The sequence below is a fragment of the Atta colombica genome, unplaced genomic scaffold, assembly GCF_001594045.1.
Source record: "Atta colombica isolate Treedump-2 unplaced genomic scaffold, Acol1.0 scaffold163, whole genome shotgun sequence".
NCBI classification, from domain to species: Eukaryota; Metazoa; Arthropoda; class Insecta; order Hymenoptera; family Formicidae; genus Atta; species Atta colombica.
This window is the reverse complement of record NW_017259254.1, coordinates 70,056-87,438: the sequence shown is the minus strand read 5'-3', so window position 1 is coordinate 87,438 and position 17,383 is coordinate 70,056. Positions and strand designations below refer to the sequence as shown.

The window sequence follows — 17,383 nt, the reverse complement described above, 5'->3', positions numbered from 1 at the left end:
ATATTATAATGCTTCAAAGTAAATTAATAATAAAAAAAAATTCCAAGCACCTCAGGATAAGTTATTGTCAATAGCAAAATATTACACGTGAGCTACTTCATATAGATAAGCTGCAAGGAGTTTCGTCTGGAAACAATGAGAAAATAAATTATTTAATATATTGATTACAATGAAAAATCAGTAAATGTTTAGATTGTTAATTTCAATAGTTATTACCCCTTGGATGTAGTTATGTACATTTAACTTTTCATTTTGAGAATGTGCACCATCATCACCCTGACCGACTGGTAAGAGCAATACATTTTTACCAGTAACTTCCTGGAAGGTCAAAGTAACTGGTATCGATCCACCTTCACGAGAGAGATCAGGTTCTACGTTGTAAACATGTTGAGTAGCTTTTCGACCAGCTACGTAATTCGGATGATCGGGATTTTCGGACCATGGTTTGCCACCGTGGAACAAGCTCACATTCATAATATTTGGACTGCCTCTTTCTTGCCATTTTTTATTTATATATTTGATCACCTTGTCAGTCGTCTCATCTGGAGTCATGTCAGGCACTATTCTAAGCGAAAATTTGCCAGTAACTTTACTCGGAATTACTGTTTTTGCTCCTGATTCACTGAAAGCACCCTCTATTCCATGAAGAGACAAACTAGGTTGCCTCCAACGGTGCATTAAGAGTTTAATCTGTAAAAATTAATATAGAGACTTATATTTAATGTAGATTTCAGAATTTTTTTTCGTAGAAAAGAAAAACTAAATATGTACATACTTTATCTTCCTTATGTGCTAGTTCTTTAGTTCCAACCGAATTCCTAAATTCATGTATATCAAAATCTATATCCTTATAACTGTCTAATTCGGCTTTCGTCAATTCTGCGACATTATCATAAATGCCATCTATCAAGATGCGACCGTTAACATCGACCAGAGTATTCATTAAATAAATTAAATCTGCCATAGCTTCGTATACGCATCCACCAAAAGTACCGCTATGTAAATCCTTAGTGGCGCAAGTGACTTCTATTAGATAATAGCAGATACCTCGTAGACCATAAGTGACACATGGTTTTTTGGTGCCCAGCCAATAATTGTCAGATATGCAGACATAATCTACGTTTTTTAAAAAGCTATCTTTCTTTGCCCAAAGAAGTTCATCCAAACCTTCACTACCACTTTCTTCCATTCCTTCAAAGACAAACTAAGCAAAGATTTCAAAGGTAAGTTAAGATAAATGTTATGTATATTATAAAATAAATGTTGAATAACAATATCAAATTATTCTTAATTTCGTGAGAAAATACCTTGAGATTGACAGGAATCTTAATTCCAGTTGCTTTATATGCTTGCAATGCATGTATCCAACAAAGAACAGGTCCTTTATCATCTGTACTGCCTCGACCATAGAGTTTTCCATTCTTCTCGGTAAGAGTAAACGGCTCAGTATCCCAGCCATCCTTCATTAATGCGGGCTGTACATCCAAATGGCCATATAAAAGTACAGTTTTTTTCTTCGGATCTGAGCCAAGACTTCCAAGTAACACAGGAGGAAGTGGGATTTCACTGCCATCAGGAAGAGTCTGTTTTCCTACATCAGCCAATTCTGTAATTGCTCCAAGATCTTCTAATCTTGCTTCTGTCCATTTCATCATTTTAATCACTTCGTCTCTGTAATCTGGCCATGCTGACACAGATTTAATAGCTACTGCCTTTTTCAAATTATTTATATATTGTTCTTTTTGTTCATCTATGTATCTAAAAGTGTGAAAAAGTGAAAGATCAATTAATTATAAATAAAATGTACCCAAGCAGAAAAAGTCACGATAACGTTAAAATGATATCAAAATGAATCGAAAATAATTGAAAAATGATTTTTGTGATCATTTTGGAATCATTTTAACATTTTGATATCATAATGACTTGTTGTTCTGCTTGAGTACACACAGACATGTATATACATTGAATCTCAAAAATCTCTTCGAATATATTTGCTTTTGTTCTCAAATTGGAAATATTTTAAAGAATAAAATGAAACGTACTTAAACAAAGTTGTCAATGCTATTGGTAACGCCATGGTAATAATTCAAACGCAGATCACACAGTACAAACTGGAACTAACACAACTACCAAATACAATAGCTGTGATTCAGGCACACTGATACATCAGTGGTCAGATACTCTTATCATGATCGTCCTCCCTCTCTCGCTCTCCCCTCACTCTCTTTCTCTCTCCCTTCCTTTCTCTCTTTTTTTCTCTAGAAGAACGTCCTGCGAACTCAATAATAACATAACACTTCTCTGACACGAATGTGACCAATCAAAATGTTTTACACAGAAACTCATAGAAATGTAATATTGCAGAGTATCTTGCATTTTACGTTTTTATAAATGATTAAAAATTATGATTAATTATTTAGCGTTATCTATCCAAATTAATGTCAAATAAACATGTTCGTATTATCTCTACTGTCATGTGATTGTGAAATACAGAACATTGGCGTAGAATGTCCATATATATTTTTTCAATTTTATTTTTCTCACGTAACTCTTTCTGTTTGACATATTATTACATTAATTTATTTTATAAATAATATTCATAGATAAAACGTTTCATTTAATCATAAGAAAAATAAAAAAAAAAATCATCAGAATAAGAATGAAATAATTGTAATATACGTTATTCTGCAATTTTCTTCGAAAATGAAAAATGCAACTATTGTAATATTGATAATTATCATTACTAGTGTAGTGGTATATTTTATATAAAACATTTAAATATTTTTATGCATATATGTATCATTTATATATTTAAATACTACATATTTAAATACTACATGCCGCAAAAGATTTAAATTTAATAAATGAAATTAAAAATTTAAATCTTCTGCGTTTCAATTTTCCTTCAAAATCGGCACGAACTTTCCGGACAACCCAATATATTTTCTTCGATTTTATCCTTGATTTTGAATATTTCGATTAGGACGTTATTAGGCTTTTCGTATCTACATTATCATGTATGTACGAACATAATAACGATTCGTACATACGTTATCTACGTTACAATTTTCCAAATCAAAAAATTTTCTCATCAATTTTGTTGGATTTTGTAATATGTTATAAAATAAAAAATATTAGACCTTTTTTTATCTTTTTAGCTCAAGGTTAGAAGTCGAAACAATTCCCTCGAAAATAAACATTTTTTTCATTTTCAGCGAATATTTTTGATATATGAATGAAATTATGATATATAAAAAAATTTCACACAAAAGTTTAAATAAAATATAAAATTTAAGTAATAAGTAAAAATTTAGATATTTTTTATATTCTTAATAACATATTCATTTTTCAAAAATGTAAATGAAAAAAATCTTTTTAAATGAAAAATTATTTTTGATGATTGTTTCAACTCTAAAACTTCGAGATAAGCAGATAAAAAATATAGATCTAATTTTTTTGATGCTTTATAACATATTTAAAACTTATCAAAATGGATAACATACAAGACACCTCCTTTGTGAGTACATTCACCCGAAACTATCCCTAGCAGTACGCATGTCAAACGCACATCCATCAAAAGATTGTCCATCGATATATAGATTTTATTGTCGACATAACTTGACTTCAACGATGGTGTACTCCAACTTGTTCTTTGCAGTCAAATTGTATTTTTCATCTATTTTCTTTTTTTTCCGAATATCTAATCCCATATATCTATTTCTTTTTAAGTCAGACTATAAGCATAATGCAGGGATAATGCAATGCAGAGACTGCAAGGATGTATGCATCGTGCTGTCAAGCTCTTCATGCGCAAGCGCGATTTGCCAGGAAATGTCAAACAGACCAATTCTTTTCTTTCTCTCTTTCTCCCTCCTACTGTGCGTTAGATAATCATTTTCGTCGAATGAAATGCATCTCAAGCATGACGCCAAGCATGACGCCGATCGAGAATACCCCGCGCAATCGCGCTTGTTGATGCGATCTGTTACGCCTCTCTCTCTCTCGTGAATCCTCCACCGTGTGTGTCGCGTTGCATCGATTTTCGTGAAATTAACTCACAAACGACATAATGCCAATAAATGTACTCACGATTCCACCGGTCCGTTGCTCCATAACGAGATACCTGACAGCATGTCGCTCCTCCACAAATCGTAACTCCGTGCGTTGAGTCATATTTTATTGGCATTATTAAGAAAACATCGAATGTTCATTCGTTACGACGCTCACATAATTGTCAACGAAGCAAAAACTCCAACGAAAATAGAAGTATAATTATAATGCCTGTGTTCCACTGCATGTAAGAGTTGTAGAGTCTTAGATAAATTAGGTATGTAAAGGGAGAATGTATATATCTGACTCTCTAGTTATCCATTTTACTATCTTTAACTTATATAATAATTTGTTTCTGAAAACATACTTTTAACAATTAGATAGATGAAACTGAAGTAATAAATTTCTATTCTATTCATTTAGATAAACGATAAGAACGGAGTGCAGAGATGGTACGTGTGATAACGGTACACAATTTTCTAGGGCAGAATGTCGCCCAAATTGAGGAGCCTACAGCGATGTGTACAGCAATCAGCCAGGGACAGGAGATGCTCCTACTGGCATTGCCCACACATTGCGTGGAGGTATGGGAGCTGATGAATTCGGACGTTAAACTGCGTACTGTTTTCCCCACAGTGGATATGATCAATCAAATGGTACATTGCACTAAGGGAGATTATGTCGTGACGCTGGAATCAAAATATCTCAGAGATACTGCGAGCAATAATCATGCAAATAGAGCTACTTCTAATTTTGTAAGGATTTATGTAAATTGGGCTATAGCGAAGGATCAGAGTCAGCCAATGCGAGCCAGGATTGCCGGTCGGGTCACGCCGAGTTTAAATCGACCCTTGAACAGCTTAGAAATGATAGAGTTACCTCTGAGCGTGCAGCCTACATTGATTGCTTGCTGCCAATGTACTGGAAACTTACTGATAGCCTCGGGAAACAGTGCCATTCTGCACGAGTTCAAGATTGAGACGCAACAAGTATCAAAGATAAAGTTTATAGATTTTGAGCCTAGACCATGGTCATTGGGATTCACGTTTATACCTACGCGCATGGAAATCATAGAGGATTTTATAGCAATCATGGATAATACAACTTTATCCGTTTTTCGTCTTACAAACTCAATGTACGAAGATATTGACCAACTTAGTTCTTTAACTTCCACTTCTTCTTCCGTCGACAAAACGTCTATATCCACAGATTCATCTCTTGTAGAAAATAGCAGTAGTCTTGGAAATGACGATGCGTCACTGCAAGGAACAAATATAAAACACAAAGCTGTAGATCAAGATTGTCAATATGTGACATCTGAAAATAATGAGACGGTAATATCCAATGTAAAATCTAAGGATAAAAAACACAAGGGCATAAAAGGAAGTATATGGTATAAGTCAGAAACAGGTGATTTCAATAAAACAAAGGCAAGTAATAATAAGAATTACATAGACTGGGAACATCTAATATACAATGAAAAAGATGAGATGCAAAGGCTAATTACGCAAGGAATTATTGATCCCTCTTCACAGCCATTAACGGTGAATTTGCCATTGATAAGTTTAGAAAGAGTTGGTCCAGGTCATGCTCTCAGTCCTTTTATATTAAATCCAGCGGACATAAGGATCTTTATTAAAACAACTTCACCTGATGTAGGCTGGTCTGAAAATTATATGATAAAAAATTTATTATGTCTAAAAATCAATGCTGGAAATAGTAATGCCAAGGTAAACGGAATTCTAGAAATCTTCAAATGCATGGTGTTGAAACCATTGTATATGAAGAAGGAATGTAATATCACTAGTGTGAAGAAGTCTATGTTGCGATCAGACAAGTACAGATACTTGCAAGGTATAAGTTGCTTTGTTTGTACTACGCAAGAAGGATATTTGTATCACTTTGCCGCGGCAAGCAACAGTTCTGTGGATGCGACATGCCTGACCACTTATCCATTCACCGCACCTGTTCATCATGTGGCACTGGAGCACACAGTACTTCATGCATTGACCGAGGCTGGTCTCGAATCCTATACATTACGTCTTTCTCATCATATCGTGAAATTGTCAAATAATACAGATGATACGAGAGTGACTTGTCCCAATATGATCGAACCGATAAGTTTGATTGGTTTAAGACCGTTTTTAGGAATACAAAAATTGTTGCATACAAGGAATTATATAATTTTGCTGGCTAAAGCTGATAATTCATGGACAATGTATTCTTTGAATTTACCTAAATTCGAGAATGTATATTTCGATATATTGAGTGCAGCAAGAAATCACAAATCCTCTAGTCCAAGCACTTATCGACATTTACTGGGAGAAGCACATGCCTTGATACGCTTAGCAAAGGATGTTTTCTATGATATGAATAATGAGGAATTCGATGATATGACACGCAAGAACGATCTCAAATTAAAAAATCTCTACAATCAATCGTGCGCGTTGCTCGCGGATTACTATATACGATCGGAAAATGAATCGGATTGGGATTTATGTATTTCTTATTACAAAATGTCTGGGTTAAAGCCTTCGGAAGTATTATCCAGGAAATGCTGTCAGGACGCAGCAGGACTTTTGACGTTCTTGACAGATGTGCTTCTCACAATGAAAAGCGGATCCGAAGCGGACGCGCTTTTCCAAGGACAAAATATAATAGAGATCATCTGTAAGTTGGAGAAAGAGGATTTGTTGAAATTGATCTTCGGCAGTTCTGTGCTAAGGGAATATGCTACTGAGAAATTGATAAATCTTCTGCTAACACATGAAACCAGCGATATCGTTCAACTCGCCTTGGCGCTTTTATACATCCAAGCAGACAAACAAGAACAAGCGGAGAAGGCATTAGAACCAGTTTCCGTGCGATGTATCAAGCACATTGTTTTGGAACGCTGGGAACTGTTGTTCGATGTAGCTGCAATGAAAAAGAGAAGTCCTACGATTGCTACTTTTTCGGATTTTGCTGGTACCTTGATGCTCATAAAGAACACTACTTTCGCCGATATTCTGATACAAATAATAGAAGAAGAAGATACATTGTCATTGCATCAAATCATACAGGTGTTCCTGGAGTATTTGCCATCGCGAGTTGGAAGAGACGGACACAACGCAGCCACCACTTTGCAAGTTTTTCTCGAGAAGTATTTACATAATTATTTCAGTTCGAAATTCATGATGGAATGGCCAACTGTAAATAAAAATCAGATACGATCAGATTTTGCTCTCATTGAGGCATTCAAACTATTAGTGCGATCATATTTAGGGAAATTAACTCAAACAAGAGTGTATAAAACAGATCCCAAAGAGGATCAGGAAGAAAATGATAAAGAGTACTTTATGTTCGCAAAATATCGACCGAGTTATTTGAACAAAATGCCACCGTATGCCAAAGATTACCAAAAAATTTTAAGCATGAACGATTTTAAGGATATAACGAATTTTAGCAACGCATCCGAAAACGAAAAGACTATATCCAAGGAATTGTTTAAGTTGCAATCCGTATTGTCATGCGAATTTCTGCCGATTGAATGTTTGCACGAGGTCAAGCAGTTTCTCGAAACGCAAAATATCGACGGAAATTTATCTCTTAAGACATTATGCATTCAGAATACGGAAGAAGTAACGATAATTCTGATGGATAGCTGTCCGCAAACTGTAGTACAATATGCGAAGGTATTTTTAATATACAATAACAATGAGATATCGAATTTTTATCTAATATTTTGTCTAATATTTTATCTAATATTTTATAAGATAAGTTAATGTCTTTTTACATATTTCAGGATAAATATACGAAGGATACTGAGTGGAAGTTTCTTATTGAATTAACACGGAACAAAATTGCCACTTCAACGATGGAACAGGAGCTACATCTCTTGTACACACAAATTATGAAAGGTAAGTCGAACATTTAATATAAACAATACTCTGAACAGAATATGCAATAGACAGTATATAATGCAATAATTTTTTCTGAATTTTTATAGAAATCCTGAATTATTTACCGCATGCATTGTCTATGAAAAGTCTACATCGCATATTGCCGAGAGATGACATGGCAGCATTTCAAAGATGCACTGAAATGTGCAATCAAATTATGCATGCGGATCATGTAAAATCATTGATAATGGAAACTGGACAACAACTTTTGACAACTCTAAAGTTGTGAACATAAGGTTTTATTAAATATCATTTAGCTAATTTCTAGACAAGGAAGTGATAATACTAAGGAATTACGAATATAAATTCCGATATATCACATTTTAACAATATTGCGGAAAATTACTTTGTGTGCACTTATACTCGCAGATTAATCATTTCTACAAACATTTCAGACATATGTTCCTGATTAATCTGATCAGTTATGTAAACTGATGTTCATTAGTTAATAGTTGTGCCGATGCACGCATTTTTAACAATCAATAACTTTCATCAATTATTAAATGAAATTCGAAAAGAGATATAAATAGAATTCATCTATAATTAACTGTTGAATCGTTCTATATAGATATATTATATTATAACTAAAAATATAAAGTCTGTTCCAGAGCAAAAGTGATGTAATACTTAATAAAGCTTTATCTAAAATAACGAATGTATACGAAAATTAGATATTTGGAGTGCATTACATCATAAATATTAAAATATTAAAATATAATTAATTATAAAAATATTTAAATATAATTAATTAATGACTGCATTTATAAATAATTATATAAATAATTATACAATGTTTGAATGCTCTACATACACAGATCGTATCAAGATTTTTCAGAGTTTAATTATCAATCGAATTCATTCTGCTCTGGAACAGAAGGTATGTCTTTAGTGAAATGAATTTTACTAAAATAGTTTTTATCAAATCTGTTGATACTAACGAGTAGTTTTATGTAATCAATTTTTGAGTGTTACAAAATATGTAACTTTGATGTGCCTTTAGCAATAATTTCTTTTTATTATAAATCTAATTATGTTAGAATGATTAATAATATTTATAATTCATCATAAAAAATAAATACATAATAACCTCTCAGTTGCATTTTTATCTTATCCATGATTTCTATTCCTGACAAAATAATCAATAATCATTCTATTAGAACTATTAATAAAAGAAAGAAATATAAAATTCTATATTTTTATTAATGTTGTAATAATAATTCATAAAATAGTTTCAGTATATATACTTATAAAAAAGATTGCAACTTTCTTTTCGATGGGTTTCAGAATGCAGCCTACTCACTTAATAGATCCATAAGAATCAATCGTTTGGTGAATAGGTTGTCTTTCGAAATTAATCCAAAAATGAAGTCTACAACTTTTTAATGTCCATGAGTGTACATAAAATTTTAAATAACAATTTTATGACAAAATCAAGAGAGAGTTTAAAATTAGATTTTAAAATTAGAATAGAATCAAGATTTAAATTTGAGTAATTGGAATATTTTCAATAGAAATAAATTTAAAATATACACTTACATCTATTTTTTATAAAAACAAAAATAGATATTAGAAATGTAAGATATTGACAAATCCTTATAGTTAATATAATAGAAGTTTGTTCGCGTCGCATGCTCCAACATGTTCCTGCCATAGTTCCTACTCACTCTAATGAGAGCATTGGAGTAAGAAAGAGTTATGACAGGAGCATATTGGAGCATGCGACGCGAACAAACCTTAGATTACCCTGAAATATTATTCAATTGTTATTCATAAATCATATTTTACGTTAACACTAAATGAGTTATTTGTCCCAGTTTTATATTTCTTATATATGTATATACAGAATATCAAAGTTAGAGAGCCAGTACATATAAAAATGCAATAACTCAACAATATCTTAAATGTCATCTATTTGTATGTACATTTTTTGTGTTTAATTAGAATATCTTAGAATTTAATTAAATGTTAGAATATATCGAAGACATTCTATTATTTGTTGATTACCTATGTAATTCCGAATGTATTCCTAAATAGTCTATATAAAAATGAACCATTGTATAATCCCTGATAGCATTTGTGTCCGTTTACATTATTCCAAATTCCTTATTTAATCTTGGTAAATCTCTAGAAGAATATATTATGGGTATTTTAAATACATGAGTAACTGTTATAATGCTTTTATAGGCGCAATTTATATTAGCTACAAAATATTTCATAAAATCGTATTAAAAGAAAAATATAAATAATCGCTCGTATTTAAATATATGCAAAACAAAATTGAACAAAGAATTCTTTTCTGTGTAAGAATTCTTACCTGTTCTCTACGGCTTCCATTAAATCATATTTGCGCATCAATGATATAACTAATCTTAACGTTGACCATATTGTATTCGACATTGCTTTCGGAGGTACACTATTAGCTTGTGGACCTCTTCCAGCAGCTTGTTGATTCAATGCTGTCAAAAGGTGCTCACCTGCCTCCCTTTAACATAATTTTAATATAATAATTTCATTGATACATTATTTTTACAAGTAGTTTGAAAATTATGTCTATATTTACTGATATGCTGCAAGATTAACGCAAGATATGCCGAGATTGTAACGTGCTCTAATAAATCCAGGAGATAATTCTAAGGCACGATGATACGCATTTACAGCTTCTTCTGATCGTTGACCATTAGCTAGAGTAGCTCCCAATCTATTCCATAATCTGGAATCCTTTTGGGAATATTCAAATGTGTGTATTAGTTTCATTTATTACAAATAAATTTTACAGAAATAAATTTTACTTACATCGGGACGCACGTGCAACGCTGTTTGAAAACAATCCACAGCTTTGTTGTAATCATTCGATAAATTGAACAATATACCTAATCCACACTGTACGTCCGCATCAATTTCATCTCGAGGATTCATTCTTGCGGCTTGAATATACAGATCTTTGACTTCATCATATATTTTGCTACAACGAAATAACATGTAAAAAAAAATGTCCTAAAATTAAAACGACTTTTGACTTACTCATATAATAAGGTAGACACATTGAAATTCGGATGTTCATCTTTTTTAATATTAGATTCTGAACCTGCAAGATGTTTGTATTTTTCATTCTTTAATAACCATTCCTTTAGTGTTAGGCAAGCTTGCTTTTGGTAAGACTCGTTTGCATAAGAAGCTGCTAATGTCATGAGAGCAACGCTGTTCGATGGATCCAAACACAGACAACGATTTAAAGCGGAGATGGCCAAAGGATCCTGCTCATTTTCAGCTTGTGTCTTGCCAAGGAGTAACCAGGCTTCAATATTATTTTCATCCTGTTGAGCGGCAGCTTCAAAACATAGTACAGCACTTGGTAAATCACCCGCCTCTAGTCGTTTCTTGCCTTCTGCCAAAGCATTTGGCAAATCTTTCATAGGATTTGTCTCAGAGAAATCATATTCCTTATTAAATGGATCATAATATGTGTCGAATTCTGATAACCACGGGTGCGTATAGGAGTTTCCATCTGCAGAGATCTTATCCCATTCTTCTTGAAATCGTTTCCATAATGACTCCATATTATCTCCTAAAATGTTAATTATTCTTATATTAATAGAGTCATTGTAATTAAAGACACACATGCTTAGTTCCAAAAAAAATATTACCTGCAACAGAATTTTCTTTTACAAATTCGTCTATCCATGTACCTGCAAATTCTAATTCTTCTTCTACTTTATTCAAAACTGTATTGTCATTGAGATTAGCTGCATCATTTTCTATAAATTGTTCTATCCATTCCTCGCTTGTACCATTCAAGTTGATTGCTGTTTGATTGCTTTCTATAGGAATATCACCTTCTCGTTCCATGAATTTCATAAACCTTGAGTATGCCAATTTTGGCTCTTCAGCTTCCTTAATTTGAACAATATTATTTTTATTAGTAATATCCTGTACAGCATCTGTCTTATATTCCAAAAAATCTTCTGCCCATTTTGGATCTAAACCAAATTCATTTATCTCATAATTTGTGCCTTCCTCCTCTTGAACGGGTAAAATAGATGCATTCCATATATCGTCTGCATTTAGTTCCTATAATTCACTTGTAATAATTATCTTGTAATAAATTTAGAAATAAATTACAATTCTACAGAAATAAATTAAATAAAATTACGTCTAGAGATTTAGATGTAAGATAAGGATTTCCCCAAGCTGTATTCAAATCATTCTGTAAATCCGTTATGCTCTCAGATCCAGTTTCTGAATGAATATTCTGATTCCTTATTTCCTGTAATAGATTATTCATTCAAAATATCTGCAGGCAAGCAGATTTCTCTAAGAATTGTAGGATAATTAATTTGCAATAATGAAATATTTTACAATGCTAGAAATAAGTATAATTGTATAAAGATAAATTTAATAAAATTACGTCTGATGTAAGAGATGTAAGATAAGGTCCCCAAGCTTTGTCCAAGTCATTCTTTAATTCCCTTATGATCTCAGGTCCAGTTTTTGGGGGATGAATACTCTGATCTATTTCCCTCATTTCTTGTAATAGATTATCCATTCGAAACGTCTGTGGACAGGCAGGTTCCTCTAAGAATTGTTGGACCAATTGATCTGCGTCCGGTGTTTGGAACGTTTCCGACGAACTAAATGGTCGATGAATTCCTTCTTCCTTGAAGCCATGATCTCGCACATAATGCGATGCCAAACGTATTAGAGAGCTGGAACCTCCACAGTCTCCTTCTACTAATTCACGAAATGCCATCGTTTTATATTGTTATTGGATTCCTGTATTGAAAAAATTTTCTATTTTATTTTCTTATATATTTCTTATATACTTCTTATATATTCTTATATATTTTTATATAAACATCTATATTATCTACATTATCTATATTATCTACATTAAATATGCTATATTATCTACATTAAATATGCTATATTATCTACATTAAATATTAAGTATATATTGAGTTCAACAGTAGATACTAAAGCCTAATCTACAGTGCTCTTTGCTTATTGCTTTTTATCTCTTGCTATATTCTCTTTTTGCGACTGTTTCAACAATCATATTTTTTGTTACATCATATGTTTCTTGTTTTTTTCAAAATTCATTTTTATCTTGGGCGACAGAAAACGAAGAAACAGAATAAGAGGCAAAAAGGTAAAAGATAAAAAGTGGTAAAACGCAAGAAATATTGAACATATAATATGAAACGTGATTTTACCTAATGAATCAAAGAGATAAATATTTTAGGTACACGAAATTTAATTGCAAAGTCATAGAAAGTTGTAGACAAAAGTCAATGTATCATACGCGTAAAGCATAGATAGGCAATTGCAAAAGTTTTAATCTCGTATTATGTAGAATAAATTGTTCAAAGACAAGAAGGACAAGAAGATAGCTGCAATTGAGCGTTCAGAATCCGAAGTTAGCGTATGATTGTCAAAAAGAAATGCTCATCGCGTGAAGTTTGATGATATTAGTCAACCAATTCTGTCAGTGTTGTTTCGCTCGTGAGCCGCGTAAAAACAATGATCACCTCGATATTTCCTCGTCGTTTTCGTCCGTTCCGTCCTTGTTGTTACACACTCAACGTTATTGTGACGTACTCTTTCAGAACATTACAGAGCAGCAAGATTTTGGTGATCGAGACTTTGCACCGGAACTGAGGAAGGGGAAAAGTACGAAGAGGACTGGACTCTCGCCGATCGAACGCGCGCAATAGATCGGTGAGTAAAAGAGAGAAAGAGAGAGACAGCGAGAAAAAGAGAGATAAAGTTACCGGAGGAGAAACTTGGAAAACGGAAAACATACATCTCTCCTTTTTCCGATAGGACGCTGATTAGAAAAATATATTAATCTGCTTTAATAATGAATTCGGAACAATACATTATTTATTTCGTCCGTTATTTCAATAATCTGCGCCTTCTGCACTTTGCGAGAAGTGCATATTTGTGATCGCGGCGAGTGACGAATGATGTGTTCGGGAAGAGACTATTAGCTACTCTGTTATTTTATCTTCGTTGTTTATTAGACATAAAACAAGGATAGAATGATACATAGCGCTAATAGCGTTTCCCCGAACACACCTGAATTGACGTTAGGCAGTCGAAGCTGCTGAACGCTGATTGGCTTCGGCCATGTTGAATTCCTTCGATTATCGAAATTTTGAACTGCGATATTGCGATTCTCGAACTTGTTATTCAGTTGCCTATTGCGGGACACATCGAAGTCGGAAGGCGGGAGGACATTTCATATTTCTCGTAATTATTATCCGAAAAAGGGCTCATGGACGCGAATAGTGATCGCGAGTGTTATTCAATCGTCGTGACGTATAAAACATTGATTGCTGCTGTGTGCTAATAATACCGAGCTAATAATGGCAAGGATCTCGGAGAAGCTTTTTTGGTGGATTGGAAATCTGAATTGTTCTCTATTTATTCTCATCACTTTCTTGACCAGATATATCGACAGCACGGTGAAAACTCGAGTATTATCAGGTACATGTATATAATCTATAAAATTGACTGCATTGTTGATGATTGTCATCCATGGCTTTGACGAGTTGTACAATGTTGGCGCGCTAAAAATTTATTATATGGCTGTTTTCGTTTAGATATCTTTTCATGCTGACGCTCGAAGCTTTTTTCGGCATCAAAATAAGTCAAAATCAAAATCAAATATGTAATAAAAATCGACGAATATCAAGCATCAATTTTGATTACATGATCTATTTTGACGCTGAAAATGAGCGTCAGCATGAAAAGGTACCTTTTGGCTGTTCACGCGCTGTCGGCTTCATTTTATCATTTTTTTTTCCATGTGTAATAAACAATAAAGATAGAAATAATAGTGAATTCGGTTACTTGCTACACAGTGGATCAGTGCATATTAGAAGCTGTTATACAGGATGGTCCACTAAATCGATCATCTAAAATATCTCGCTTATTTTTTGATGATAAAAAATGTTTCAAATTAAAGTGGAACGGTTTCGAGGGGGATCCATTTTAGACAAATTTGCTTTTATTCTAGGTGGAGGTGCCAAAAAGATATGAAGATCACCTCTATTTTTTTAAATGGAATTGTATAATTTTTTTATACAATATGATTCTTTTACTTAAAAAAAATTATATAATTCCATTTAAAAGAGTGGAAGTGATTTTCTCTCCATATTTTTTTTGGCGCCTTCGCCTAGAATAAAAGTAAATTGATTAAAATACGTCCCCCTCGAAACCACTTTCGTTTAAAACATTTTTTACATCATCAAAAATAAGTGAGATATTTTAGATCGATTTAAATGGATTATCCTGTATACATGAAATTGGCGAAGTTCAAATGTAAAAGTATATAAATATTTAAACGATTGACTATCTACTAATGATATTATTACATTATTTAACAAAATATACATGTATTTAATTGTCGAAGTTGATTATATTGCATATTGAGATATTTTATATAAAGCAGCTTTTAATATATGCACTAGTCCAGTGTAGTGCGAGTGATCGAATTCATTAATGCTTGTTTCTACCAAGATTAATTTTATCTTTAATCTAGATCTGTAGATTAATTTTAATCTCGGTTCAACTTATTCTTCATCTTTTTTTAATTTTTAGAATTAGAAAAGGGCGAAGAATAAGTTGAACCGAGATTAAAGTTAATCTATATTGGTGGAAATGGACATAAAAATTTAAAGCGTGTGATCAAATTGAACGCAGATGTATGATGAAATATGCCAACACTCTCGCGACCAGTACGGTGAAAAGTAGGATCTATCGAATCAAAAGTAAATATAGATGGTAACTGGAAGATAGATATATGGTTATCTATCGAAGATATGACTGATGTGACTTGACGCTTAACTTTATCAAAAATAAAAATTAATTCTGCAGGCCGTTTGTACTTCGTTTGTACTTGTTTGTACCGATCATCATTTCGTTTATACCTCAAACAGTTAAACAAAAAGTGAAAAATAAAAAATGACCAGCGCGCAACTTTAAAATTTTTTAATTTCATTTATGCCATTCGAAAGAGAATCGTTTGTACCTCTCTTATTTTCGTTTGTACCTCAAAGGGTTCGGAGATACAGCGCGTTTCAGTTTTTGCGCAACTCCTACATAGCAAATTTAGCGAATTTTAAAGATATCGAAATGAGACCAACGGCATTCGAAAGAGAATCGTTTGTACCCGTTTGTACCTCTATTACTTTCGTTTATACCTCAAAGGATTCGGAGATACTATATAGGGGTTGCGCAAAAACTGAAACGCGCTGAAATTAAAAAATTTTAAAGTTGCGCGCTGGCCATTTTTTATTTTTCACTTTTTGTTTAACTGTTTAAGATACAAACGAAATAATGATCGGTACAAACAAGTACAAACGAAGTACAAACGGCCTGCAGTATTAATTTTTATTTTTGATAAAGTTGAGCGCCAGGTTCACATCGGTGAAGATATGTCGATAAATATTAATCGTCGGTAAATAAGAAAAACATTAATGGTAAAAACTTTTTACCATTAATGTTTTTTACTATTACCCGAGTAATAGTTTAAAACGCGTATAAAGATATTCACACAAATTATGCTATATCATGTTTTACATATATATATATTTTTATACATTATTTTTATTATTTTCTAGTTTGCAAAATTAAAATTGCATTTTGTTTGGGAAGAAATTTGAATTGATTATCCGGGAAAAAATATTACATATATAATTATATTTTATATTAATAAACATTTTTTTCCGGATAAATAACGAGAAATAATATTTTTTGGAAAATTGAATTAAAAGTTGATAGTTGTGTTAAATATATGATGATTGTGATTATTTATATAATAAACGTATAATTAATAGTAATTTTTGTAATTAAAAATAGACGTTGCCTGGTATTAAAACAAAATCTTCTCAAAGGATAAAATTATATTTTCCTTATTATCTGATAATATGAGTAAGCAGGTATTCTACAATTCATCATCATTACTGAAAATCATTACTGAAATTAACTGCGTATATTATCAACACGCTCTTTGAAACTAATAGATCAATTCTAAGTAGAATCATGAGGTTCGTAATTTGATCTCATAAGATTTATAAAAACTTATGACTGATGTTCTAATTTTATGCGTGTATACCATGTATGATTCATAAATATCTAACAATTTCTCGTAAATCTTACAGCTAGCAAGAAGTTATCTGCAAAGATTGTATAAAATTACATTTGTAAATTCTTACAAGTTTTACGAGAATATGTTACGAATCTTAGAATTTAAGCATTACAAGTTTTTCACATTATATTTTAATATATTACTTTATATATTGTTGCTTTCGCTAATGATTAAATACTTGTATTGATATTTAAGCAAAATTTAATAATTTTATAGACACACACATATATATATATATATA

At 32.2% G+C, this 17,383-nt stretch overlaps 3 protein-coding genes across 4 annotated transcripts; 1 reads left to right on the top strand and 2 right to left on the bottom strand.

Annotated features, from left to right (window-relative positions):
- Window positions 1–17: 17 nt before the first annotated feature.
- On the bottom strand, window positions 18–2,458 carry LOC108686049 (cytosolic non-specific dipeptidase). Its single transcript, XM_018191105.1, has 5 exons — window positions 2,043–2,458; window positions 1,308–1,758; window positions 776–1,204; window positions 217–690; window positions 18–126 (listed from the first exon to the last, which is right to left on the bottom strand). The coding sequence occupies exons 1-5, from the start codon at window positions 2,075–2,077 to the stop codon at window positions 82–84; spliced, it is 1,434 nt and encodes a 477-aa protein (XP_018046594.1). The 5' UTR covers window positions 2,078–2,458; the 3' UTR covers window positions 18–81.
- A 1,390-nt stretch (window positions 2,459–3,848) lies between these two features.
- LOC108686048 lies at window positions 3,849–8,541 on the top strand. Of its 2 annotated transcripts, XM_018191104.1 has the most exons (5): window positions 3,849–4,327; window positions 4,474–7,724; window positions 7,835–7,949; window positions 8,039–8,227; window positions 8,387–8,541. In XM_018191104.1, the coding sequence occupies exons 2-4, from the start codon at window positions 4,500–4,502 to the stop codon at window positions 8,218–8,220; spliced, it is 3,522 nt and encodes a 1,173-aa protein (XP_018046593.1). In that variant the 5' UTR covers window positions 3,849–4,327; window positions 4,474–4,499; the 3' UTR covers window positions 8,221–8,227; window positions 8,387–8,541. The 2 variants fall into 2 exon arrangements, with proteins under 2 accessions (XP_018046593.1, XP_018046592.1); XM_018191103.1 differs by having other exon boundaries at window positions 8,039–8,541.
- Window positions 8,542–9,949: 1,408 nt separating this feature from the next.
- On the bottom strand, window positions 9,950–13,646 carry LOC108685982 (peroxisomal targeting signal 1 receptor). Its single transcript, XM_018191000.1, has 9 exons — window positions 13,517–13,646; window positions 12,397–12,761; window positions 12,142–12,255; window positions 11,636–12,059; window positions 11,013–11,556; window positions 10,785–10,953; window positions 10,552–10,709; window positions 10,306–10,473; window positions 9,950–10,115 (listed from the first exon to the last, which is right to left on the bottom strand). Exons 2-9 carry the CDS (start codon window positions 12,736–12,738, stop codon window positions 10,076–10,078), a joined length of 1,959 nt encoding a protein of 652 aa, XP_018046489.1. The 5' UTR covers window positions 12,739–12,761; window positions 13,517–13,646; the 3' UTR covers window positions 9,950–10,075.
- Between the last annotated feature and the right edge of the window lie 3,737 nt (window positions 13,647–17,383).

Excerpts from the sequence above, each read along its gene's own strand:
- LOC108686049 (XM_018191105.1), bottom strand. The coding sequence starts at position 2,077 with ATGGCGTTACCAATAGCATTGACAACTTTGTTTAA. Across the intron at positions 691-775 it reads TAGCACATAAGGAAGATAAA|ATTAAACTCTTAATGCACCG; the intron begins GTATGTACATAT and ends TAATTTTTACAG. Across the intron at positions 127-216 it reads TACATAACTACATCCAAGGG|ACGAAACTCCTTGCAGCTTA; the intron begins GTAATAACTATT and ends CATTGTTTCCAG.
- LOC108686048 (XM_018191104.1), top strand. The coding sequence starts at position 4,500 with ATGGTACGTGTGATAACGGTACACAATTTTCTAGGGCAGAATGTCGCC. Across the intron at positions 7,725-7,834 it reads CTGTAGTACAATATGCGAAG|GATAAATATACGAAGGATAC; the intron begins GTATTTTTAATA and ends TACATATTTCAG. Across the intron at positions 7,950-8,038 it reads GTACACACAAATTATGAAAG|AAATCCTGAATTATTTACCG; the intron begins GTAAGTCGAACA and ends GAATTTTTATAG.
- LOC108685982 (XM_018191000.1), bottom strand. The coding sequence starts at position 12,738 with ATGGCATTTCGTGAATTAGTAGAAGGAGACTGTGGAGGTTCCAGCTCT. Across the intron at positions 12,256-12,396 it reads TTACATCTCTTACATCAGAC|GAAATAAGGAATCAGAATAT; the intron begins GTAATTTTATTA and ends AATCTATTACAG. Across the intron at positions 10,954-11,012 it reads GTGTCTACCTTATTATATGA|CAAAATATATGATGAAGTCA; the intron begins GTAAGTCAAAAG and ends ATTTCGTTGTAG.